The sequence below is a fragment of the Calonectris borealis genome, chromosome 22 (genome assembly GCF_964195595.1).
Source record: "Calonectris borealis chromosome 22, bCalBor7.hap1.2, whole genome shotgun sequence".
NCBI lineage: Eukaryota > Metazoa > Chordata > Aves > Procellariiformes > Procellariidae > Calonectris > Calonectris borealis.
In genome coordinates this window covers 8,593,278-8,618,312 of record NC_134333.1, presented here as the reverse complement: position 1 = coordinate 8,618,312, position 25,035 = coordinate 8,593,278, and the positions used below count along the sequence as shown (strand labels likewise).

General features: G+C 59.1%; 3 protein-coding genes across 10 annotated transcripts in view; 1 reads left to right on the top strand and 2 right to left on the bottom strand.

The window, feature by feature from the left end:
* Window positions 1-25: 25 nt before the first annotated feature.
* Window positions 26-12,580, bottom strand: CBX1 (chromobox 1). Of its 4 annotated transcripts, XM_075171485.1 has the most exons (6): window positions 12,398-12,558; window positions 4,889-5,020; window positions 3,859-4,034; window positions 3,138-3,315; window positions 2,298-2,392; window positions 26-1,621 (listed from the first exon to the last, which is right to left on the bottom strand). In XM_075171485.1, the coding sequence occupies exons 3-6, from the start codon at window positions 3,996-3,998 to the stop codon at window positions 1,477-1,479; spliced, it is 558 nt and encodes a 185-aa protein (XP_075027586.1). In that variant the 5' UTR covers window positions 3,999-4,034; window positions 4,889-5,020; window positions 12,398-12,558; the 3' UTR covers window positions 26-1,476. The 4 variants fall into 4 exon arrangements, with proteins under 4 accessions (XP_075027586.1, XP_075027585.1, XP_075027588.1 ...); XM_075171484.1 differs by lacking the exon at window positions 4,889-5,020 and having other exon boundaries at window positions 12,398-12,580; XM_075171487.1 differs by lacking the exon at window positions 4,889-5,020 and having other exon boundaries at window positions 3,859-4,031.
* Window positions 12,581-12,841: 261 nt separating this feature from the next.
* On the top strand, window positions 12,842-21,002 carry SNX11 (sorting nexin 11). Of its 4 annotated transcripts, XR_012676903.1 has the most exons (8): window positions 12,842-12,951; window positions 16,761-16,809; window positions 17,127-17,213; window positions 17,568-17,668; window positions 17,925-18,023; window positions 18,219-18,431; window positions 19,476-19,580; window positions 19,873-21,002. XR_012676903.1 is itself a non-coding variant. In XM_075171502.1 (7 exons), exons 2-7 carry the CDS (start codon window positions 16,789-16,791, stop codon window positions 20,012-20,014), a joined length of 663 nt encoding a protein of 220 aa, XP_075027603.1. In that variant the 5' UTR covers window positions 12,843-12,951; window positions 16,761-16,788; the 3' UTR covers window positions 20,015-21,002. The 4 variants fall into 4 exon arrangements, 3 of the variants coding, with proteins under 3 accessions (XP_075027605.1, XP_075027603.1, XP_075027604.1); XM_075171502.1 differs by lacking the exon at window positions 19,476-19,580 and having other exon boundaries at window positions 12,843-12,951; XM_075171503.1 differs by lacking the exons at window positions 12,842-12,951; window positions 19,476-19,580 and adding an exon at window positions 15,741-16,609.
* A 2,451-nt stretch (window positions 21,003-23,453) lies between these two features.
* Window positions 23,454-25,035, bottom strand: part of SKAP1 (src kinase associated phosphoprotein 1) — a 156,384-nt gene continuing 154,802 nt past the window's right edge. For both annotated transcript variants that reach the window (XM_075171478.1, XM_075171479.1), the window contains 2 exons: window positions 24,297-24,415; window positions 23,454-23,678 (listed from right to left, as the gene is read on the bottom strand). In XM_075171478.1, coding sequence (XP_075027579.1) covers window positions 24,314-24,415 — 102 coding nt within the window. In that variant the 3' untranslated portion in view covers window positions 23,454-23,678; window positions 24,297-24,313. The remainder of the gene's footprint in view (window positions 23,679-24,296; window positions 24,416-25,035) is intronic.

Sequence of the window (25,035 nt, the reverse complement as noted above, 5' to 3'; positions counted from 1 at the left end):
AGGAGCAAGGTAGAGAAGAAAAAAATCGGGATTATAAATCTAAAATTTTATTGAGACAAAAAACTGACAGAGCTTGGTATGAAGTTAAAATCCAAACACGTACTTTACATTTAAACAACGTTTTCACAGAAACCTAAACACATGCTTTTAAAAAAAGGTTTGTACAATGCAAGTCTAGATACATACCACCCTACAAGGAGGTGCCAGGAGTCTGGTGGGGCTCATGACTCCAGACATTAAATAGTTCAGTATTTGTAATAAATCTGATTAAAAAAAAAAAACCTCAGAAGATTCAGGGTAACACATCCGGCTCCAGCACCAACGTCTGGCCTCCTACAAACAATCACTTGTTATGGGAGAATATGGAATTGATTTTTTTCTTGTGCTGCTGTTGATTTCCTCTCCCTCCCACAACTAAAAGGTTCTCAATGCTGCTGGCTGGACAGTCAAATTAAGGTGAGAAAAGGAACAAGTAGTCAGAAGTCTCTCTCCCCCCCAATTTTGAGAAATAGCACCTTATAACGGAAAGAAGGGTAGAAAGGCTTTTAAAGGGTTAAAATCCATTCCCGCCCCGCACCCCACCCTCCCACATACAATGCATGTGTCAGTAACTGGCAGTTCTGCTTCAGGACAATACGAATCACAAGTTTGCATTTTCACAAGTCTCCCCTCACCCCTCCCACCCCCCCTAAAAATCGCTCGCAGGGTTTTGAGGATCTTGGCTCCAGAGATTTGGACATTCACAGTTTCAGTCTCACGTCAGTGTCCCTGTCTCCCTAGTTCTGTCATCAATACTGGGCTCTTTTTTTCCCCTCCTCCCCTTTTTTTTTTTTCTTTTCTGAATTCAGGTTCTAAAAAAGATCTGGAAATGATCTGAACATTGTCACCAGACCTCATCTCCTTCCCTCCCCGATTAAACAAGAGACCAATTTCCCCACACCCCTCCCCCCAGCCCCCCAAACCAATACACCAGTAAATAGCAAAAGAAAAAAAAAAAAAAACCTACACACATGCTACGCCGTAAAAATGCAGAGTTAACACTATTGGGAAGAAGGCTGTGGGTTGCTGAGATGGTCTTTGAAGAATAAGCAGTATCCATCTGCACTCCCTTTCCCCAGCCCACCCATCACCAGTGATAGTCCTTCATGGAAGGGGCTTTGCTTCCTCTCCCACAAGCTGCAAAATAGACAGCCTTGAAACAAACACCCCAATTGGCCCCCCAAAACCCCCCAGTATCCCCCTGCCCTTCCCTCCCCCCCCCAAATCGAGCCGGGCTGGTTTGAATCTGTACACAGCATGAAGCTGCATAAAGCAGTTGAGCAGCTGCAGGGCACAGAAACCATACTGGTCTCTTCAAAGGGCATCTTCTCCAGCCATCTCTACGCTCCCAACCGAGCAGAGCTGCGTTCTCTCCCTCTTGCTCAAACCCACAGTTCAGATCTTTATACAAAGGCTGGCCAGAGCGGGTGCCAGGGGTTAGTTCTTGTCCTCTTTCTTGTCATCGTCCTCTGAGGGGTAGGAATGCCATGTCAACCTCTCCTCATAGAACGAGATGACCACCTGGGGGCACTTGATGTTGGCTTCCTTGGCAGGGACCAGGTCGGCCTCATCAGAGTTCTTCCTACAGGCCAGAGCAGAGGTGCAAGTTAGGGGGCTGCGGAGGGGAGGTGGAAGAAGCGGAGACCGGAGAAAAATCTAGAAGCGGCAGGTAAACGGAGACCCCGAGCTGCTCGGGGGATCCAAGTGACCCCTTCCCGAGTGGCTCTGGAGCAGGGAGAAGCAGCACGTGAGCCCAGGAAAAATTCAGGCGTGAGTTCAGCTCCGGGTTGTCGGGGATGGGGAGAGAAGCCGAACCAAAGCTGCGGCCCTGCCCCCAGCCACTCCGTACTTCTGAGAGGGTGCAAAAGCAAACGGCTCCCACAGCTACGCCTGACTGGTTTGGCTCCCACCTGTACCAGCGACAAGCCCTGTGTCACTACAGCCGAAGGGGACGCGGTCATCGTCACGGCTCTCCTCTGGGTGCAGCCTTCCGACACTGCAGCCCGCGCCACGACACCATGCCCCTCTCTCTCCCCAAGCTCGCGCCTGCTGCGGGGGGACATCTTAAGAGCCACACAATCCCAAGGGCCCTACCTGCTCGTTTCACATCCACGTTAGCCTCAGCGCAGAGGGTCACCTCAGGCAGCAGCGCCATCGCGAGAGATTTCATGCCAGGTAGCAGGGACTCCCCAGGCGCAGGTCCTTCCCTCTCTGGCACAGAATAAGTGAAGAAGTGACAGACACAAAGACACACTCACCACTTCATCAGGAACATGAGCTCCCCGCTGGAATCCGTGGCACCAATGATTCGCTCTGGCTCAAATCCTCGGGCAAAGCCTCGCGGTTTCTCCGACTGAAAAGAGACAAGTTTCCACTTGTAGCATCACAGGGTGACAGCCACAGCCCTGTTTCTGGTCACCAGGACACACTGGTGGCTGTTCAGAAAGGCTCTGCAGATCAGATGCTCAGACTACAATGACTAAGGCCAGCGGGGAACCGAGAAGACCGCTCAGGTGTAAACCCACTGCACAGAGGTGACCTCCTGCCGGGCCCCGGGCAGCACGGCGGAGTGCCCTGCTCACGCTGCAAGCAGAGGATCTGATTTCCAAGGCCCTGCTGGTCAAACTCTTGTGCTGGCCAAGATTCAGCAGCTCCTGGGATGAAAATCAGACTGCAGAGCCTTTTACTGTCCCTTTTCCCAAGCAGCTACGAGCACCCTGAGCAGGAGGCTCTCTGCTCCACCTCTTTCTCCCTCTTGAAGGGGCAACAGGCAACCCCTGCCTCCTGTCTCACCCCTTGTGCGGTTCTTCAGGAGAAGCTGGGGCTCTGTACCCTTTTGGTTCAAGAACTGGCCTTTATTGCGTGCTAGGACTGGCTCTGGATTGATGAAGAGGCCTGGCTTAGACAACAGCTCATGCCTCCTTCCGAAAGCGACAGCTTTTCAAAAGCACTTCAGCTGTGTCTCATGGAAGTGCAATATTTTCTCCTCCGTGCAGAACAGTTTGAGCGAGGTTTTGGAGCGGGGCTGCTCTAGCTACCAGACACTGTGCCAAACGCAGGGGTAGGGAGGTGAGCACAGAAACCCCTCCCTGCCTCACCTCCTCCTTCTTCTTCTTTGGTTTGCTCTCCTCCCCTTTATCCTCTGTGTCAGACTCCGCTTTGCGTTTGCTTCCCTCAGACTTCTCACTCTCATGTGCGGTTTTCTGGGACTGAAGGAACTCTGCAATGAGGTCTGGGCAGTCGAGGTTCTCCTCGGGCTCCCATGTGTTATCTTCACTGCAACCAAAGACAACAGCTGAGTTTTACGTACGGGCAGTTTGCTGCAGCTTTCCCTGCCACGGAAAGTCCTGAACACCAGGTCATGCGGAGGTGCTGAGAGCGCCGCAGTCTGCATGCAGGTGTCCTGGCCCCTTGAAACAGGACCCTGCCCTGATCCAGGCAGGCATGCCAGAGGGCAGGACAGTTATTTCCCTTCTCAGGAGAGAAATGCAATTCATTTTATCCGGCTGCTTGTTTCACACTAGGTTAAAACAAGGGGAAGCCCCACCAGGGCACTGCACAGCCTGTTTGCAAGACAGAAACGGGACTTTCTCACCTAGGCTGTGCTCTCATCACCCTGATAAGAGCTCGAGGCATTTAGCACTGCTGTTTTTATCGTTATGACTGCCCTTGGCCTGTTAGCTCCATTTTACAGACAAGGAGAGGCGCAGGGAGATGAGCCACCTGCCCGGAGAGGCTTCGGGAGCCGAAGGCAGAAGAGATGCTCACGCCAGAGCCGCCCAGCACCCACCCCGCAGCAGCAGGTAGGGAGGCACTTACTCCGAGAAGCCTTTCCACTTCAGCAGGTATTCCACTTTGCCCTTTACCACTCGCCGATCCAGGACCTTCTCCACCACATACTCCTCCTCTTCTTCCTCTAAGACCTCTTCCACTTTCTTCTTGTTCTGTTTTTTTCCCATTGTGCTGGCCAGTTTTTCAGCTTACGGGCGACGCTGCTAAAAGAGGAGAGAGAACCACACGTTTGTGTCAAGGTCACGTTTGCCTTTGCCAGGCAGCAAACATACTGGATACGCAGAGGCAAAGCACAGCGCAGGAATGCTGCTTTGGAGAAAACAGGCACGTACAAAGGAGGTAACGCACGAAGAGATGGGTCAGGGTGGTCCTGCCAGCTGAAAAAGCAAAAAGGAATCTCCAGCAGGAGCTGCTGCATTTACATGATGCCTTTTTGACACACAGCTTTGGCCTTTTTGTCTCCCCAGCACCTTATTTCACCAATTCCATCAAGACTCTGCCTGATTCCACCCATACTTTGTCCGTTTTCAGCACACCATGTCTTGACCTCGCTGCTCCCATGCGGTGCCCACCTCTAGAAACGAAGCAGCATCCTACGTCAGCTGCTCCACACCTTGTCCTTCCTCTGCCGAGTCCCGCGTGGCCCCCCTCAGCCTGCCCTCTCCCCTTTCCTCACCTCGCTGACCTGCCCTTCAGCTTAGTTCAACCCTGCCTTGAGCTGCAGAAAGCATTTGCAGAGCTGTACAGCAGCGGGAGAGAGACAGCGCACTGCTGATATTAACTGAAAGTTAATGAATAGTTAATCCAAGTTAAATACAAGTCACAGTCCCTGATACCGAGCTCCCCAAGTTCATTTCTTTGCTTGTTGATGGATGTGCACTCTGGGATATTTATCTAACTCACCAACCCAGAAAATGTTGGGTTTTTTTTTCTCCCTATCTTCCAGAGCTGTTTAGACAGTCAAAAATTCCTGCATATATATCCAGTGCTTGCTGGGAAGTGGCAGAGGCGATGCAGAGCTAGGAGAGCTCTCTGGCCCAACACAGCCCAAGGCTACCTGCCGTAAATGCCGCAGCACGCAGGTAAGGAGCGACGGGGCGGCCCTCGGCGCAGCTCTCTGCTTTCCACTCACGCGGGGGGACTGCAGAGGAGGAGCAGCCCTGCCAACACGCCGGGCGCTTCCCCCAGGCTGAAACGAAACACCTCAGAGAGCCAAAAACCACAGAGAGGCCCCACTTCCCTGCTGAAACCCAGCTCAGACCAGTAAGAGCACCACAGCCGGGCAGATCCAGGGTCAGTCTCTCCCCGCTGCTGCCGGGGATGGCCGTCCACTTCGTCCCTGCCCTGCGTTCTTGCTGTGGGGTAGGTGGTTCTGCTAAAAACACCCCCGGTCCTTGCAAATGCTCTCCAGCCACTTCTTGGCTGGTACCAGTTACACTGACAGGTCCCAGCCCCACAGACGAGATCCCGAGCCACCGCGCAGCTCTGCGAGGGGAGACCCCAACAGAGCGTCTGCTCGTCCGGAAAGGGGACACGGGAAGGGTTTTTTCCTTAGGTTCAAGAAAAATATATAGAGTCCTCTAGCACCCTGACCTCACCGTCAGCCTCTGCTCCAAAGACGTCTGCGCAGCCAGCCGAGCGCGCTGAACAAGTTGCACTGATTTAGACCGACCAAAGGGTCGGGAAGGTTCCACGTCTCCCCATCTGTTATCTCCGATAAGCAGCTACGCCATCACGGAGAGCCACCGGCAAAGCTGGCAACGGGACCCAGACCGCCTGAAACCAACTCTGTACCTCAGCCTCCCAAAACCCCACCCTGCTGAACAGCTGCCCGGGAGCTTTCACAGCCTAAGTGCTGAGGAACACTTCTTTTTTTCTTTTTTTTTTTTTTTTTTTTTCTTCCAGTAAAATACATATTTTCTGCCAAGCAAAATGACTGGCAAGCAGGTCAAACATTACCTGCCTGGAAACTTTAGTTTTGCCACTCAGGTTACCTTGAATCGTGTAGAATAAATTTCAGCTGGCAAAATCTATGCAAACTGGGGCTGGTTTATATGGCAAAACAAGAATCCTGCAGATTTACACCGGCTGAAGGAGATGTCAGGGTTCAGCAACAGTCTCGGCTCTTGGGGTACAGCTGGATGAGCTCCCTGGTGCACAAGATGCTGCTGAGCCGAGCAGCTGCTATTAGAGTATCGTTCAAAGGAGAAGGCTTAAAAACAAGCCCCACAAAGCTCAAAAGACCTACCGCCAGTTCAGACCAGCAGAAGCCACAGCAGAGAGGATGGGAGGGAGCGCAGCCGAACCGGCATGCTCCAGACCACCCCGTCTCTGCTGCTATCTCACAGACAGGGCTTGAGGGCAGCCGAGGAGCGCAGAAGAGCTCAGAGAAAGCAGCACTTCCCTGCTTGGCAGGCGCTCGACCAATGTGTTTATACTTTGGACCCCGCTATTGCACTGCTGCTTTCAACCTGACCTTGGCATACAAGCTGTGCCAGCGCCTGGGCTCTCGCTCCGCAGGGCGCTCAGCCTCTGGCCGAGCTTGCTGGCAGACAGACATCTTCCCTTTACACCCCACCCCTGCACGTACCAGCCGCAAGGCGACCACGGCCTCCTTGCTTGATGGCAATGTTGGGGTAGAAGGAGGAATGGACAGCTTCCCCCCGCTGCGGCACCCAGAGTTGGGGCTGCTCATGAACCAGGCAGAGGACTGGCAAAAAAGGCCAGGCCAAAGTGGCTGCTAGCATCTCGGGGTGCTTGGTGGTCACTGAGCAAGCTGGGGGGTCCCAGAGCCTGGGTTCTGCATCACAAGCCTTTTCCTCCTTCTGCTCATGGTTAGCACTAGACATCTCCCCTGCCCTTCTCTTATCCGGTGGTCTCAGAAGAGGGGTCGGCACCTGAACAGGCTGCAGAGCAGACAGGGACAAGGGAAGAGCTTGTTCTGCTACTGCACGTGCTGCGCCGTGCTTGCAGAGCTCCAGCGTCCGCCAAAGGTGAAAACTAAAAGCCCTCTAAGTGTTAAATGAAGTGAGAAGTTCCCTGCCCTGTATGGACCAGCAGCTGAAATGGCGGTAGGGATATTCCCACAGACAGGCAGTGCTTTCCCCCATGGATCCTTCATTCAATGCCACCCAGCCCCCAAGGATGAAGTTTTATTGCCCTTTTCAATGGGGGAGAAAAAACCCAACCACCTGGAGACAGCCCACTAAAACGGAGCCGTACAAGAACATGCATCAGAGAGGCTTTTCCCTCCTCAACTCCTGGGCTGAAATACAGTGACAGCATCTTTAATCAGACGCCAGACGGAGGCAAACCCGAAGCAGCAAGGCTCCCGGTCGCCTGCGGACTCACTGAGGAGGAGGCCAGGCTGCCTGGCACCGCCTCAGCTGGTGTGCAATACAACAATGTAAAGCCTCCGACCCACCGCCAGCATCTAATCCCCGAGCAGGAGCCAGCGCTGCAGCAGGAAGCCGAGAGATCGTGTTTCACTCTGGAATTCTTCAGGCAGTTCCTTCCTCCCGCGCAGGACAGCCTTCCTCCCCTCCATCCTCCTCCTCTGGCACCGCATGGCTGCGGAGAAGAGGGCCAGAACCAAGCGTGCCACAGCAGAGGAGATTCCCAAGAAGGTGCTGTCGCAGCTCCGACTACAACCGGCAAATAAACTCCGAGACAGCCTGGAGGGGCGAGATCTCGGGCTTCCCCTCTCTCAGCAGCGACTTCTGTTCAGCTGCGGCTGAAAGGATTTTAGTTGAAAGCGCTGCGGTTATTGCTTGGAGATGGACTTGGTTTTAAGGCACCTAAGGATGCTCAGCTGGATTGCCAGGCCGCTTGAGCGGCTTCCTAAGAAGGATCAAAGAGTCTAACGGGAGAGTCTGGCCAAGATGAGCTCCGAGGGCAATCGCTAAAACTAGAGGTGGTGTGTAGGACAGGCAGGCGTGGAAAGGGAAAAAGAGAGAGGCAACAGAGCAATGCAACACTGCGGATCCATCGTTTTATTGTGGCAAGCGCTGGGCAGAGAAGATGCAAATCCAAGGCCAGGAGCACTTTGAGAAAAAGCTTGCCAAGGGGAGGGACAAATATACCAGTGCAAAGGGCTGCAGCAACCGTACCCAAAGCGTGCAGCCGGCAGCAACCTCTCCAGAGGCCCCAGTCACTCAGGGCCTGATCCCTTCAGCAGACGTTTCCCTGTTTCTGCTACAGGCGTTTACACCGGAGCACCAGTGTCACCCCCCTTGCAGAGACCTGCTCTGCCTCTGTGGGTTCTCAAGATGTCTGCTCCCACGCAGGCACGGGGCTGGCACCCGGCTGCCTGCTGACAAGCCGTCCCCTCGCCATTCATCCCCGCGGCAGGGACAACGTCTGGCGTTGCCTCAAGAGCCTGCAAGCCAGAAAGGTGCTCCGGGCGGACGAGGCCAAGCCGTAGTTCACAGCGTCTGCTGCTAGACACGGTACGGATTTTAGCGTTTGAGCCAGCAGCACAGAGACAAGCTGCTGCACAGGCCTCTCGCTGCACTGCAGTCAAAAATGCAGCTCGAGTGTGAGAAAGGGACTTCAGTCCCCCCCCGGGGGGGTACGAACTCAGCGCGTGGCTTTATCTGCGAAGCATCTGAGCTGCTCCCCGCACCCTCTTCCTCCTCGTCAGGAATGGCTCCGTGGAACAGTGCGTTCGACAAAGATTTCAGCCTTCTGCGACTGGGAATATCCAAACCCTCCAATTTTAGTTATTAAAAAGAAACCACAGCCACCCAAAGCACTAGCTGGTTTCTGGTCTCTGGAGGAAGGGGGAGAGGTTGAACCATCCCCATCTGCTTGGAAAGGCAGCGCAGGGAAGACTTACCCCATGCTCTGCTCCCTCATCTCCAGAGCTTTCAAATAAACGCATTTCACTCGCACTGAGTTCCTACGTGCAGAGGCGCAGAACAAAGCCATTTCGTTTTGCCTGGGCATTTTTGGGGACAGCAGACAACTCCTATTATGTCTCACGTCTATAGAATTTGAGGCTAGATGACTCCTGCCCAAGAGAGAGCAGATTAGTAGTTCATGTCTCCTAAAATTCAGCCTCAATTTTCTATACTTAATGTGTGAAAAAAGTTGGCTTATACTGAAAAATAGGATTTTGAGAGAAAATTCAGGATGGGCCTATGCCAAATCTTTCCATTTTCATTTGCTGCTTCTTACCTAACACTCAAGGTAAAGCTGAAGTCCTTTGTGAAGAGGAAAGCAGAACAGAGAGAGACCAAAAGAATAACTCCTTGGTCTGCAGCTAAGAGGAAAAGGATCCAGGACACACCTAAGCCACTTGAAAAGAATTCAAACTCCGGTAAAAGGCCAGGAAGAAAGAGGCCCAGCACGAAGGTGCGTACAGAAGCCTGCGATATTGGGGCAGGAGGAGCAGACGGAGGAGCAAGAGCTAGCGTTGACAGCTCGTCACCGCAGCAGATCAGAGCGAAGCACATGCTGGTATCATGAGATCTCCTGGAGAACAGCATCCAGGTAGTGAAACCACTACCAGACAAACACAAATACACTCAGCCCCGCCGGCTGGGACACTTTCTTCGGAAGATCGTGAAGCTCTACCTAATACCCTTCTGTGATGCCTGGCGCTAATCTTTTCAGTAGAAAGTTTAACAAAGGAAAGGAAGACCAGCCTATGAAGAAAAATGTGGAGACCCAGAGGTTTAACGTGAGTACAGACTAGTTCCATTACTGCATCTTAAAGGATTAACAGTTCAGCTCAGCTTTAATGAGTTTTAAACTTAAAACATTTCCTCCTCCTGCCTCTCTCAAACTTGGCTGGGATCGCTCATCTCTTTAAAGACTTATGAGCACGCCAAGTTATTCCACACGCGCCAGGGAAAGGCAGCAGGCATCTTTCTTTTGAAGTGGGAACAAACATGTTAAGTCTTCCACTCTCCAGAACCTGAAAACAGCAGAAAACATTTCTGGAAAGTTTGAGTGAAAGCTCAAGCCTTTGAGCAGAGACCAAACTAAAGAAAAGCCACAACCTTCAAGCTCAGCCACATCATTTCCAGTTAAATTCACAATCCATGGGAGAACGCACCTCTGGATTTAAGAGAAACACACATGCAACTGCAGGAACGTTACCTCCCCGCTGAAAAAAGAGAACCTGAGGTAAGAAATCCCATCCTGCAGACAGGAATTTTGTTATGTGACGGCGGACACAACTTCTGAACTCCTCTAGATCAGATAAATGCTCACGGAATCAGAGCAGGGATTTGCGTTCCTCTTCTCCCTTTTGTATAAAGACGAGAAAACATTGCCCCGAGTGCTGCAGGATCCCCAGCTTTCCAGTGCCCCCGACACTGCACCACCTCTCCTCTTCACGAGCAACCCCGGCCCCTACAGCACCTTCCCCTGCCAGCCTTCATCCCTAGGGACAGAGCGACCGCATCTGGGGGCATTTCCCCCAGCAGCCCCGCGCCCAGGAGCTGCCTGCGGGTGCTCACAGGCCCTTCCCCTGGTTATTTTTGCATTTCACTGGCCTTGGGCAGCGGGGTTAGAGCAGCCGCATCTGTTTCTCATCGTTTTCACTGCCGGGGTCTCAAGCACTAATAGGAAACGGTGCCTGGGTCGCAAACCCGATGGGGACTGTAGGCTCCAACATACCTATCGCAAACACCTTCCTCTCTCAAATGCACAAAGGATTTCTTTTTTTTTGTTTTAAGTTAAAATCTTTCACAGGTAGAGCCTGTAATTATTCAGCCAGAAAGCCCTTTTATACTTTGATCTCTCAGTTTTATAGGGACAACATGTGTGCTTGCTGCTTCCAAACTGATCAACCCCAACGCCAAGAGCACTGCCCCATCTCTGGGACCCTCACACTCAGCCCCCCCGTCCCCAACGCTCCCCGCCCAAACTCAGGCCATTTCCAGCCCCTCCACCTCCTCCTCCTCCGTGCTGCATGGGAGCGGGTCAGCTTCACAGCACAACCCTGAGCCAAACCCTGCTGCCGCCCTCTCGGCCAGCCCCCGCGCTCCTGGGGAAGCTCCACATCTGCCACTTCCTCACCAAAGCTTCGCTGCTTCCTTGTCTGGAGACATAAATCCCATTTCAGCTCCATCATCTTCCCTTACCAGAAGTCCTACTCTTCCCCCAAACGCTTTACAACTCCCATTCCAAGCGTGGCTCAGCTCCCCCAGCTCCCAAACCTCCTCCCGCAGCAAAGGAGCCGGGGAAAGCCAGCCCTGCCGGGGAGCTGCCCCAACACCCACCCCACGCTGCGGGTGAGCAGGGGCTCGACCCAAACACGGCTCCTGCTGCATCTCCCCCCCTCCCCTTCCCCAGCACATCCCTGCTTCCAGCCTGCCAGACACAGCCTCCCTTTTCCACCTCCTGCCAGACCCACGCCGAGGTCTCCGCAGGGGAGCTCTCCCCCAGCCCCAAAGTCCCACGTCCCACCCCCCCAGTTCGCTCCCCAACAGCTCTCCTCCCCCTGGCCCCCCGGGATCGGCTGCCGTCCCGCTCCCTGCCTCCCGCAGCCTGTTGAGCAGCTTCCCGCTCATTCTCCCCGCCAAAAGTTGACACTCGTCCCCTCCCCGCTCTCAGAGCGGCCGGAGCCTGAATCCCCCTCCTCCCCCAGCCGCCCCCTTTCCCCGAAGCTCTCCCCCCATGGAACACCTCCCTCCCCTTCTCCTCACCCCAGGGGCTCCACTAGCGGTTCTTAAACCACCACCCCATCCAAATGCCGCCTCCCTGCCAGAGCACGGACCCTGTTCCAACTTCTCCTCTGCCAAAGGATGCTTTCACGTCGCAGCCCCCGCCCCAGCCCAGACCCCCTCCCCATTTGCCCAGACCCTCTGCAGCTGCCCCTTGTTCTCCCCTCAAGCACCAGCCCCCTCCCAGCACCCAGCCCCCCCCCCAGCACCCCAAGACACGTCTTTTTCCTCTGTCCCAAGGCACCCCCACACCTCTTCTCCCACCCCTCAGGACCTCCCTCAGCTCTTCCTCTCCCCAAAAGACCCTCCGGGCCCAGCTTCGTCCCCGGCCCAGCCCCTCCTCACTCCGACACCCGGCTTTCCCCTCGCTGCAGCCCCTTTGAGGGGCACAGCCCTGCCAGCACCCCCAAATCCCCCACTAACGCTTCTCCCAGCACCCCAAACCCCCCCTCCACTAACCCCCCCCTCCTAGCACCCCCAAACCTCCCTTCCACTAACACCCCTCTCCTAGCACCCCCAAACCCCCTCTCCACTACCACGCCCTCTCCTAGCACCCCCAAACCCCTTCTCCACTAACATCCCCTCTCCCAGCACCCCCAAGGCCCCCCTCCACTAACCCCCCCCAGCACCCCAAATACCCCTCCGCTAACCCCTTACCCCCCTATATCCGCCCCAGCATCCCACCCTCCCCGCAACCGCCGTCTCACCGCCCTAAACACCATCTCCCGCAGCAACGCCCCCCCCGAGCCCCCCACCCCACCCAGTAACGCCCAGTTCCTCCCCAGCATCGCTCCCCCCCCAACCCCAACGCCCCCCGCCCCCCTCAGCCCTCCACACCTCTCCCCCCCCCCCTCGCGCCACCGCCCCCCCCACCCCCGGCCCCCACTCACCTTGCACAGCCCCGCCAACGGTCGCCGAGGGGAAGGGGCCTGCGGGGCGCGGGGGCGGGCGGGCGGGGCGGGTCGGGTGGCGCCGCGGGCCTGGCCGCTCTCCGTCCGCCTCCCTCGAACAAAAGAGCCCGGCCAGCCCCAGTACCCGCCGCGCGCACTGCGCCTGCGCCGCGACCCGCGCCCGCCCGCCCGCCGCGGGGCACCCTGGGAGCCGTAGTTCGACACCGCGGGGCACACTGGGAGTCGTAGTCCACTCGCCGCGGGGTACACTGGGAGTTGTAGTCCACCGCTCCGCTGCCGCCGCCCGCCCACCTCGGCGCGGCCTCCCCGGTGAGGTCTAGGCGCGCCGCCCCGGTGGGGATCGCACCGCGGCGCGGCGTGCCCGGGCCCCTCGGGAAGGCGGCCCGCAGCTGAAGGGCACGGGCCGCGCTCCGCTGCCTGAGGCACGAACTACAACTCCCAGCATGCCCCGCGCCGGAAGGGGAAGCACCTCCCTCGCTATAAGGCCGCCGCTCCGCCGCGCCGCTTAAAGGGGCCACGGCCTGCGCGAAGAGGTGAGGGGGGCCCTGAGGGAGGGGCCCGCTGGGGGCAGGCCCGGGGATCCCCCGGGCCCCGCGGCAGGCAGCGCCCAGCCCCTGCCGGGGGTCCTTGGCCCGCTCGGGGCGGCGGGGCAGGGGCCCGGGGATGGCGGGGCTGGGCTGGGCCTCACCCCCTGCCGCGGCCTCTCCCGGCGGGGCTGGGCCGAGGCCGCGGTGACCAGACCGGCCGCCTTACAGCGGCATCGAGCCCCGAGAGCCGTACCGGCGGTTACGGGGCCGGGCCGGAGCTGCGGAGCGGGCCCAGCCCCCGCCCGTGCTGCTGAGGCGGGGGGCGGCTGGGCTGGGCCGCCGCCGCCGGGGTGAGTTGACGGTAGCGGTGGAGCGTCCGGCCCTGGTGCTGATGGGCCGCGGCGTTGGGGTGGCTGGGGACCAGTGGGCAGCGGTGGACCAAGGGGGTCCCGGTTTGGGGCTCCTGTCTGGATGGGGAGCCCGGAAAATCCTCTCGGAGCTCTGCCCACGCGTGACGAGCGCAACCAGAAACAACGGGGACTCGTTCCCTTTTTTCCTGCCGTGGAGCTCCTCTGTGAGGCTTCCTCGAGCGACTCCCGCGTGGCTGGAGGGCGCCTGGAGCGGGGCTGTGCCTGCGCGGAGGACGCGGAGCCTCGGCCGGGCTGGGGCTGGGGAAGGGAGCTCCGAGCTGGACTGAACCGTGCCCGGTGTGTGCTGGTAGGAGAGAGCATTGGATGCAGGCCCCGCTGTTACAGAGGGGTAGAGAAGGATGTGTCTGAGTCAGGAAGGAAGATAAAAGATAGCAAGCAAGAGATAAAACCTAACGCTTTCTCTGGCAGCAGAAGAGTACAGGGCTGGGGGAGGCAATGCACCTGGCGTCGGTGCCTGTGGCTCGTTAAACACCCAGCCTGCCGTGTCCTGGGCAGGTGAAAGTCGTGAGGCTCCAGGAGCACGGAGTGGGGCGTTTCTGGGTGGCTTCCACCTCTCGCGTCCTTCTAGCTAGAAGACATTGAAAGCGTGAGCCCTGGAAACACTGAAATGCAAATTGGAGGAAGATTAAACCAAACCCAAACCGCGTATCCCAGGGCCCCTTAAACTGAGGCTTTAAGCAAAAGCCCTGAAAGAGGATTTGGTGTAGCTGTTTAAAGCTAACTCAGAGCTGCCTTCTCCATTGGGTTTAAGTTGATTTATCAAGTTAAGATCAATTGACTCCAAATAAAGCACAAGTAAGATTATGCGCTTCTTGGTACAACTCTGGATGAAAGTATAGGTAGAAGACGTGAGAGCTCAGACTCTCTGATCTCAGTTTTCCCCGCAGTCTCTCCGCCTCCCCGCTGACTGCAGAGAGCCATCTCCCCCTCCCCAGGTCTCTCTGCTCTTCGGAGCACCCTTTCAGGAGCTGGGAAATTAAATTCCTCTTCCTGGCAACCCTCGCTGTTCCATTAGGCGATTTCTGAGTCTCTCTCTTCTCCCTCCTGCATTTTTAATCTAGGCAGGGCTGTTATGCAGAGCAAGGAGCTCTAAAAGCAATGGGACGGCAGCAGCGTCCCCTGGGGAAGCTGGGGAACATAATGGTCAAGTTCTGCTGCTGAACTGGTTCTGGCTGGGAGCCCCCAGCACGGGGGAGGATCGGAGCTCCCCCAGTACCGCGCTGAGCAAAGTGACTCATGTCACATTTGGCTCCTTCGCTCCCCTCCTTCCCCAGGGGAAGAATCACGTGTGCTGAAGCATGGGGTTGGTGGTTTTTTTTGGTAGGTTCCCCTCGCCCTCCCCCTTACAGCTCAGATTGGAAACGGCAGCAGCCTGACCCAGCTCCAGCGAGAGTTCAATTACTCGGAGACATCTCGGCGCGGGCCTGGGTCTCTTGCTGTCTATCCCTAAACTCTTCTCCGCTGTTATTAACGCTTTCTGTGCTCTCCGGGTGGAATCGGATGGCTGAAGTCTTGCAGAAAGTACCTGTAAACCGGTGGAGCCAGATTTTTCAAGCATGGTTTGTGGCTCAACCCCTCCCCTTGTCCCAGCTAAAATTAGCTCCGTCTTCAGAAGAGCTTTGCTTTACATCTGAGCATATAAATAAAGGCTGGGTTTCCAGCGCTGCCCGGCACTTGGCAGCTCTCATGGCCCAAAAGGCAAAACTCCAGGAATGGGGAACAGGTGAAGGGTTGCTTCGCCTCTGCGATCAGGCAGCCGTGTCCTTCGGGAGCCTGGGCTGTGACAGGCGAAGTCCTGAGCTGCCGGCTCATCCCAGGGGCTCCAAAACCTCTTGCAAACAGTCCCACGCAGGAGGTGAAACCAGGACACGGGACACGCTTGGTCTTCCAGCTCCCCCTGACGAGTACTGCTGGTCCGTGTCTGCGCAGTGCGTCTGCGGGGGGGGCTGTCTCGGAGGGGTTCACTGGCTGGACTGTGCATTTATTGGGTCTGGGGGGGTTTATCTCGCTGTCCCCCCTGCTTCCTCCAAGCCTGTGTTCACGGTGTTGTTGCAGAACAGGAATTACTGCAGGAGCACGTAATGGTGCAGCAAATTAGCTGACACGGTCCAGCAGGACCTGGGAGCGCCGGAGGGACGTGGCGGAGGAAGCGGCTGGTGTGATGGGAGCGTGCGAGCAGCTCGCGGCACCGCTGAGCCAGGAAAGCTGGGCGGCGCGGGGGGCACCAGGCACCTCTGCGGCTCCCCGAGGGCTTCACCAATGCTCGTCGGCCCCCCCAGCTCCTGCTGGAAGAAGGGGAAGGGGGGGGGGTTAGGGAGGGGCGCAAGGGAGAGCGGGCGCAATGCGGACACGAAACCTAGCCGGGTGGGGAAATCTGGTACCGAGTTTGCTGCTTATTCAAGTGACCTGAGAAATGGCATATCTGCGCCCGGCGCTGACGGGAGGCTTACTGAGGTGGCAGCTGGGGAACGGCTCTGATCTCCGCAGGAGAAAAGCGGGTTTCCTCTGGCGAGGGGCAGCGGGGTCCTGGTGTGGGCTGGCTGCTTCCCCTGCTCGGACAGCCCAGCCAAGCTCGTGGCGAGCAGCGAGGAGAGAGGGAGGCTTGTAAGAGAAGGAGACTGTGATAAAAGCAGGGTTTTCTCATCCCCAGCCGAACCGGCTCCCCTGGCATTTCAGTGCAAACCTGCCCGTGCGGGGAGTGGGCCGGGCTCTTCCCCCTGTCTCCCTCCTGCATTGCCAGTTCTGGCTCTGCAGGAGCAAACTGAGGACCTGGGGTCTCGGTGCTGGGCAATGAGGAGGCTGCTCCTGGCTAACGGGAGTTACACTGGGGGAAAAGCTCTCCTGGAGCTGTGTCCAGCTCTCCTGGAGACCCCGTTATCTGCCCGGGAGCGGGGCCGTGCTGTGGGAGAGGAGGGCAGGCAGCTCAGCAGGAGCAGCCGGCTGCCCCATCTGTCCTCAGGTGGTTACAGCCCGTCTGAGCTGGGAGCCCTGCTCGCCTCTGTCTGTGATCCGGGGATTTTTGAGTGCTGTTCCCGTAAGGCTGCAGGATCCCAGTGCCCCTCTGTGGGTAGGGGTGACCTGAAGACGAGCCGTGGAGGAAGGAGGTGCTGCAGGCTCCGGCTCTGGCCACGGCGCACTCCCCAGCGAGAGCCTCAGGAGCACACGGCAGATTAATGCTGGATGCTCTCTCCCCTGTGGGCTGCGGCATTTGAAGGCATCCTCTTTATTCCATGGTGATTGAGGGGAGAGGATCAGGGAGGGCAGCTGAGTGCGGGCGTCGGGGCTGGATGGGACAGAGGTGTGAGGTGCCTGGGGCGATGCAGAGTGCATGGGAGACCCCGATGTGTGGATCTTGTCTTACTAAATCCTTTTTTCTCTGTACAGATGTTTCCCGCTGGGCTCTGGCTCTAGGATGTTGGAGAACCGAGAAGAGGTAAGACCCTTTCTGACATGGGTTTTGTCTGTTCCTGGCTGGGGTTTGGCGGCGCTGGAGCGGGTGGTCTTGGCTGAGCGCTGTGTCGAGGGGTGAGAGGTGCTGAACGCTGGGCAGGGTCCGTGGGGCAGAGCTGAGGGGCAGCGATGGGAAAGGCTGGAGGTGTCTGCGCTGCCGCTGGGGCGGGATGGCCGCACAAGCCAGGGTGGTCGTGGGTACCTGTCCCCGGGAGCCCCTCTGAGCCCTGCGAAGGGGGTGACGCTGGCGCAGGGCGGTGAGCGCTGCCTCCCCGCGCTCAGGCAGTGTTTGTGCCGTAGGAGCTGACCACGGTGCGTGTTCAGGACCCCCGGGTGCAGAACGAAGGCTCCTGGAACTCCTATGTGGATTATAAAATCTTCCTCCACGTGAGTTGCGGCTGACGCAGAGGGGCGAGCTCGGCTGTGAGGCTCATGAGCGGAGGTGTCCGGCCATGCCTGGCTGTGCTGAGCAGGGATGGAAGGAGCCATGAAAGGGGAACCCTCAGCAGCCCATCCTTCCTTTACGCTGTCTCCCTGAGGGTCTGAGATCCAAGTTCTCCCCTGGAGCCTGCTCAGGTTTTCTAGGCATTTTGTGCTCCCCCAGTGCTCCCCAAAGCCCAGTGCTTCAAGGGGGTCCCTTAGTCACTGAGCTCAGGGGTCTGTGCAGGCGAGATCCTGCCCTCCTCTGCCTTGCTGCCCCTCAATCACATGGATTATTTCTATGGTGGGGTTTTTTTGCAGACCAACAGCAAGGCCTTTACTGCCAAGACCTCATGTGTGCGGCGCCGGTACCGTGAATTCGTGTGGCTGAGGAGGCAGCTCCAGAAGAATGCTGGCTTGGTGTGAGTATGCCTTGTTCTCCCTCCTTTCCCCCTCCTGCAGCCAGACGCTGTTTCCCATTGCCCTGGGAGACCCACGTGAACTCAGAACAGATGCGGATAGAAACCCCAGACAGGAACACGGGATACCTGAGCTCCTGGGATCCAGCTCTGCCCAAGGCAGGGTCCTGGCTGCTGCTGCCACGGTGCCCCCGTGTCTCCTTGCTCTGGCGCTGGGGTGATCTGATCCTGAACCGCTGCCTCTGCTCTGTGCCTGCAGGCCTGTCCCAGAGCTGCCCGGGAAATCCGCCTTCTTTGTGGGCAGCACAGATGAGTTCATCGAGAAGCGGAGACAGGGGCTGCAGCAGTTCCTGGAGAAGTGAGTAGACCATTTGTGAGGGCTGGGTGGGGGGAGAGGACACGCTGCTCCAGTCTTGCTTAGAAGACGCTGGCTGTGAGGTAGAGCTGTCGACGCTGGTGGCGTGGGGCACACGAGGCGCTGGTGGGGCAGGGGCTCAGCGTGCGCTGTGCTCCCGGGCGCCTGCCTCACTCACCCTCCCCTCTCTGTGCACAGGGTTGTGCAGAACGTGGTCCTCCTCTCCGACAGCCGGCTGCACCTTTTCCTGCAGAGCCAGCTCTCGGTACCCGAGATAGAGGCGTGCGTGCAAGGCCAGGGTTCGCAGACAGTGACAGAAGCCATCCTCCGCTACGCCATGTCCAACTGCGGCTGGGTGCAGGAGGAAGAGAGCCGCCCCGCGCTGCTGCCGGGAGGGGACCTGCACGGCAGGTAACGCAGGCAGGGAGGGACCGGCCTGGGGGTGCCGCCAGCGGGGCAGCCCCCAGCTCCCTTGCTGCGCCTGGAGCTGCTCTGTGCTGGCTGGAGCGGGCCTGGCTACCGCAGTGCTCGGAGCTGGTGACCTGCTGCCTGCACCTCCCCTTGTCAGTGCTTGCAGCTGTGGGGCTGGCTACAGCCTGATTTGAAAGGGTTGGTGCCTGTGCAAGGGACTTCCACCAGTAGCAAACAGCTTCTGCTGTGAAATAAGAGGAGCTGCCAGGCTTTCTAGAGACCCCTGAATGTTTTTTTGAATTTCCCTGTCCCATCCTTGCTCCGGTCGTTTGAGGGAGTGAAGTTGAGTACGTGTTTCCCAGCCCTGCACACCAAATGGGCAGGATTCCTGGGGGTCAGGCGATCGGGGCGGTCGCCAGCAGTCTCCTGTGCTGCCCTCCAGCCTGCGGGGAGGGTGACCTGTCCTGGCCGTGGCCGAGGCTTCCCAGAAAAGAGCTCGAGTCTCTCAGAAGAATTTAAGCTGAGATTTACAAAGGTCTTCGGCTGCTTTCCTCCTTTAGTCTCTAGGGAGCAAGGAGCCTTTGGAGGCTTTCAAAGCTCGGGCTTTCTGTCCGTCTTGCCTTTGTCCTCGCAGTGTGAGTGGGTTCTGCAATTCCTTATGCCCATCAGAGCTTCAGAGTGCTTGCTGCATGCTGGGGAATTAATTGGGCATCTCCCCATGGGGTGGCTGCCCCCCCTGCAGCCAGTCGAGGGTTTTCTGCACCCGGGGAGGCAGCTGACCTGGTGAGAGAGGAGGGCATCCTCAATCTGCCACTGCTGCAGCTCCCTGCGAAAGCTGAACAAGCACAGACATCACCTGCGTGTTTGAGTCCTGCGGCAGGCGCGGGGTCCCTGGCCGTGCTCGCTGGCAGCCTGCCGTGCCTGGCAGAGATGCTCTGGGTCCCCCTGCCCCTCAAATGAGGTATTTACCCGCTAAGCAGGAGGCCCTGTCTGGCCGCCTGCACCACCCGGTGCCCGTGTTTCTTCATCTTGGTTTTCAAATAGCAGGAAGAAAGAGGTGTCTGGACTCCAGCGAGAGACCTGTTTTTAAATAGAGCCCTTCTGGTTTAAGGAGGGGGTTTGAGGGAGCGCAGCAGCCCAGGCTAATGGGTAGGTACGCAGGCAGCGTGGCTTTGTGCGTCCCTCTCGGCTGCCAGCACCGTCTGCCTCTCGCTGGTGGCCGTCTCCCCCCGTTTCCTGCTCTGGGCTGGCGTGCAAGGGTGAGCGGCTGCTTCTGTGGCTGAGCTCGCTGGAAGCTGAGGGCTGCGGTGGGGCTGTGCAGAGGGGAAGCAGCCTTTGCTGTGCGGAAGGAGGCAGCGGCTGACGTGGAGACGCGCGGGCACCTCGGGCCCTGCATCTTCCCCGGATCCCTTCTCCGCTCTGACCTGTTCTCTCTTTCCAGCTGTGCCGGCCTGGGAAGCCCGCAGGGTCCGAGCTGCCTAGAGACCTTCCCGCACTGGAGCGACTTCGGCATGGACGACACCCACTCGGACAGTCCGGACGAGCCAGCTGAGCCCCTGGGCGGACGGCGTGAGATGCAGTAAACGGCTCTAGCGACCTCGCCTGCCTTCCCCGGGACCTGCAGCCCTCGCTGGAAGAGGGACCGCTGCTGAGCCAGAAGGATGTCCAGGCTGGTTGGGACTGGGGCTGCACTGGGAACACGGCCTTGTCCCGGGCTCTGCGGTGTCCGGGGCTCACGTGCTCTCTCCCTGCTGACTCTCGACTGTCCTTGATGTCCCAGGCAGTGCGTTCCTATCGCTCTTCTCTTGGCAGAAGAGATCTAGTGGTTAGCGAAACCTGTGTTTGTTGTTCCCATGGCCTTTGCTCTCTGACTGGAGCAGCGGCAGGGCTTGGTTAGGTTGCAGTGCCAGCGAGGCCCCGTGCTCTTGGCATGGCCCGGGGCAGGGGGGGATACGCGGCTGACGTCCAGCGTGAGGGAGGAAAGCTTTCCTTGGTGGAGCCGCAGGCTGGGAGCAGGGGCTGGCCACTGCCCAGCGCGTCTCTTCAGTTCAGCCCCGTTCCCCTCCGTGCTGCCTTTCCCCGGTAATGGCCGCGCTGCGCGGCTCCTGGGGAGGCTGGCCTCAGCTGCGCAGAGCCGCAGCCCACACGTGGGGTGCAGATACCGTATCCACACCTGGGGCCTCCTGGCAGAGCTCGTCCCGCAGGCTGCCTGCAGCTGGGACGAACAGAGATGGGGATCCCCCCGGGAGCACGGGGAATGGGTCAGTGGGGAGGTAGGGGGGGCAGTTTGTCTCCCCTGTCTTTTTGAGGGGATGCCCCTGCCAGATGGGCTCCTTCCTCGCACACCAATTGCCACGCACAGGGGGAATCGGGGACCTCACAGCCATGATCTAGTTTGCTTGGAAAGAAGGAGCATGTAGCTGCCTTGGAGTCAATGTCCGGCAGCGCTTGGGCTTTGGCTACTCTTGGTGCATCTCCCTGTGCTCTCCTGCTCCTCTTCCTCCCACCCTCAGCACTGGTGAAGGCAGAGCCGACGTGCTCTGACTTGAAATAAAAATGTAGAAGAAGAGACTTACTGGTTGCTGGCAATGTCTGTCCTCGCTGCGTGGGCAGAGGCAGCCGAGCCGAGGCCGAGCCAATGGCATAGATGGCTTTAGGGAAAAGAGGGGGTTATTGCACCCCCCACCACGGGGCTGACCCTGCCCCGGGCAGCAGAGAGGTCCCTGGGGCCAGCACGGGTGGTGGCAGGGGACAGGCAGGGCTGAGGGGTCCCCCCTTGGCCCTGAAGTGAGTTTTGCCTGGCTGGGGGGGGTCTCGGCCCCACGCGGGGGCCAGGACACATGGGGGAGGGAGGGTTGGAAACCCGTCGAGGCGCATCCGAAATGTCAGGAGAAGTTCATTGCGAAGGCTGGCAGCTGCTGGCGCACCGGAGCGCTGCTGCCATTGGCTGCCCCCCCCCCATGCATATTCATGCATATTCATGAGTGTGCGGCTCCAAATGGCGCAGCTGTGAGGCCAGCTGTGCCCACGGACCTGCTCCTGCACCCACACGTGCCCTCGCCCACGCGTGGCCTTCCCCTGCGCGCAGCCTCACGCAGGCAACGCCCTCGGCCGGGGCCGTATCCTGCGCCCAGCTCCCTCCGGTCCCCCAGCACGATTTGCACCGGGAGCTTGGCCTGGCACCGCTGGGGCATCCTTCGCTCGATGCCGTGCCAGGAGCCAGCCGGCCCCGGGGCTTCCCTCCGAAGGCAGGTTGGGAAAGGGCAGCCCGTGAGGCTCAGCCGTGCCCGTGGGGCTGCGGGAGCGAGAGCTCTGTCCCCTCTCATGCCTCATGGCGGGGCCCGTGGTGCCCATCCTTTCCCCCCCGTGGAGCTGCCGCCGCGGCCCTGATGCCGGCTGCATTTCAGAGCCAGGCGGAAATTATTTTTAGCGGTGTTGATCAGCTTTGCAAAGCTGTTGGGAAAACAGTGACTCAGAGGCAGACCTGGCCATGGAGGGGGGAGCGGCCCTGCTCATAGGGAGCTGAGCATTGGTGCCCCCCCAGGGCACTGGTGCCCCTCTGCTTTGCTGCAGAGGCTGGGGACAATGGCCCTGGGGGGGGGTGACAGTTCCCTCTGCCATGCATGGGGCTGGCTCAGCCCCCTCCATGGCCTGACATGGCTGCAGGCGAGCGCCGTGCCGGGGGGGTTCCGGCAGCCGGTGAGTGGGCTCTGGACACGGACCCGCAACCCCGTCACCTGTGTGGGATCAGGGACACGGTGGGCACGCAGAGCCGCTGAAGGTAACCTTCCCCACCCCGAGCAGGCGAGGACGGCTCGGTCCCCTCCCCGCGCCCTCGCAGCCTGGCACGTCTCTCTCCTCCCCACCGCCTGCCAGAAAAACAGCCTCGCTGCTTGGAAGCGGGCCAGGCTCTCCAGACAGCGCATCCTCAGCCGCCCCCAGGAAGGCTGGCTCTCAAGTCTGTGCAAACAAACCGCGCTGCTTCCTCCCCCCTCCACGCAGCGTGCTCTGCCCTGGGGCTGGAGCAGCCCGGGCTCGGCCAAAGCATCCTGCTCCCATCTCCCTCTCCTGTCCCATCGCTCCAGCTCCTCCTCAAGCAGAGCACGAAGGTCTCAGCCCAGGGCGACTCAGTGGATCCTTTTTTGCACCGGAGCATCCGCCTGGGCAAGGGCAGCGGTTCCTCCCTGCCAGGATCCCAAAGGGCTCCCAGAAACGATGCTGGAGAGATGGGTACTGGCCCTGCAGCTACCCCCCCAAAATGCAAGATGCTCATGGATGGGGAAACGGAGACAAGGGCGGGCTGAGCATCGCGCCGAGGGGCAGAGCGGAGGCAGCGTTTCTCCCTCTGGGTGCCCTCCCGGCACGGGCTCCCACAGCTGCTCAGGGTCACCCACGCTGCGGAGAGCTGGGGCTGGAAGAGCAGTTTGGGAACACCGGAGGGATTTGCGCTGAGCTTGTGCCCTGCCAAGCTGAGCTCTGGGCATCCCAAACCCATCCTCCACGCCAAAGAAATGCCTGGCAGGGAGGTGTGAGCGAGGCCGTGCGAGGCAGCAGGCACCGGGACGGGTTCGGCTGCATCCCCACAGCCCCCTGCATGCCTCCGGGGTCCCACGGGGTCCCCCCGGTTGGGCCTGGCTTCCAAACATGGGTGCTTCAGAGCAGCCGTTCGGCCGATGCCTGGGCTCACCCCGCGGGCGATGCTCCTGCTTCGGCACCAACGCGTCCCAGTCACCGAGGGCTGGCGGGTGCCGGGGGGCTGCTCCGGCGCAGCCCAGGGGGTTTGGGCACCCTCCCCGGCAAGGCTGCAGTGAGCAGGTACCTACCACCATCTAGTGGCCCTTCAGCCAAGTGCGGGAGGAGGAGGAGGAGGAGGAGGAGCGGGGTTAATCCTCAGTCATGGGCTGGGGTGGGCCTGGACCAGAGGGCTCTGGGGATGCTCAGAGCTGGGGCTGGAGGCGAGGGGCCACTGCCCGCACCCAGCTCCAGCTCCAGCCCCGCAACGAAGTCTGGAGCAGCCAAACATCGAGAGGAAAATGGCTTTATTGTGGGGTGCCAGCCCCCCGCGCCCCCGCCATGGCCCGGTGGCATCACAGCGGGTACCACGGGGCAGAGCAGGGCTCCGGGGCGCCGGGCGTGGGCTGGGTGATGGGACGTGGGTCTCTTCATGCAACGGGTTCCCGTAGGAGGCTGGGGCTGGTGGTGGGGACAGCGTAGGCGGTTTCTGAGCATGACCAGGGAGAGAAGCACCTGGATTCGGAGAGGGGGAGAGACATGGGTGACAGTGGGGAAGGGGACACCGAGACACAGGCTGGGACTGACACGGCCTCGCATATCGGTGACTCGTGGGCACAGAGGGGATAAGGAGAGTGGGAGATCTCTGGGCGAACGTGGAGGTCTCGCTGCCCCAGGCGGGTGTCAGGGCTCTGCCTCTAGCTTGCAAACCCCCTCCACTTTCCCAGCCCTGACCTGTGCCTCAGTTTCCCCGCCTGCCAAATGCCTCCATAGCAGGGTTGGTTTGGGAGAAAAACACTGCGTATGCAGGGCTTGGTGTCAGCGCTGGTGTTACAGTGACACGGCTCTGACGGAGGTGGCTGCCGTGGTTTTGGCACGTTTCTCCCATGGAGCTTGAAGGACTTGAAATCCAGGGAAGGATACTGGGCAGGGTGGCATTGGTCCCTGAACTGCAACTGTGGTTCCCGTTCTCGCCTGCTCCCACGTAAAATGGAGACCAGGAGATGGAGCCAAAGACAGTCCTCAAGGCTCGGCACCCCGGAGATGCTGGGGCACCCCAGGAATGGAGCTGCCTCCCCCACGCGCCTCCACGCCCCATCCCCAGTGGGGGCACCCCGGGGTGTCACCTCTCACCTGGGGTGCCGTGGTCCTCATCGCTCCTCCAGGTCGTAGGCAGCCGTCAGGTAATCCTTCGGGACGATCCCGACCACGTTGTTGAGCTCTCCGACCCACCAGCCGTACACGTTGTATTCCTGGGGAGACACAGCCGGAGGGACGCGGGTTTAGTGCCGGGGCAGGGGACGTGGCCCAGGTCCCTTCCTTCGGCACCTGGATCTACAGACAGCAGCCCCCAGAATCCCACCATAAAACCCCCCAGTCCCACCTCTCCCCCTTGCAAATCCTTCGCTCTCCTTCCTAACCCCCCTCCTTCCTTCTGCCCCGCTCTCCCCCTCGCCCTGGGTCCTGCAGGGCACGGCCTGGGGCTTGCTCAGAAACAGGATTTAATTCGCACCCGGATATTTTGGGGTATTTTAGTTACAGATGGCAATCCTCGGGATGTCCCAGGCTCCAGCCTGGAGCTCTGAAGCCTCTCCAGGTGGATCGTGCCTGGGTAACACATCCCCTCCCCAGATTTACGTGTGATTTTCCCCTGGCAGCAGATTTGGAGGCAAATAACAACAGAGAAAACTTCCCCCCCGGTGTGCGCGAGAGGAGGAGTTAGCACACACAGGCTTCAGAAGTTTGCCATCAAAATAGGAGATTTTTTTTTTTTTTTAAAGCGATGTGCACAGCAGCACGTCCCGTCCCGCGTCCCACGCGAGCTCTGACCCCCCCCGGCCTGGTTGGGGCATTTAACGGGTCCCTGAGCTCA

Bases quoted from the DNA above. Each gene is read 5' to 3' on its own strand.
- CBX1 (XM_075171484.1), bottom strand. From the start codon at position 3,998: ATGGGAAAAAAACAGAACAAGAAGAAAGTGGAAGAGGTCTTAGAGGAA. The intron at 3,316-3,858 runs GTAAGTGCCTCC...CTTTGGTTGCAG, and splicing joins AAGTGGAAAGGCTTCTCGGA to TGAAGATAACACATGGGAGC. The intron at 1,622-2,297 runs GTGAGTGTGTCT...TCTGGCCTGTAG, and splicing joins CTCATGTTCCTGATGAAGTG to GAAGAACTCTGATGAGGCCG.
- SNX11 (XM_075171502.1), top strand. From the start codon at position 16,789: ATGTTGGAGAACCGAGAAGAG. The intron at 17,214-17,567 runs GTGAGTTGCGGC...GTTTTTTTGCAG, and splicing joins ATTATAAAATCTTCCTCCAC to ACCAACAGCAAGGCCTTTAC. The intron at 18,024-18,218 runs GTGAGTAGACCA...CTCTGTGCACAG, and splicing joins CTGCAGCAGTTCCTGGAGAA to GGTTGTGCAGAACGTGGTCC.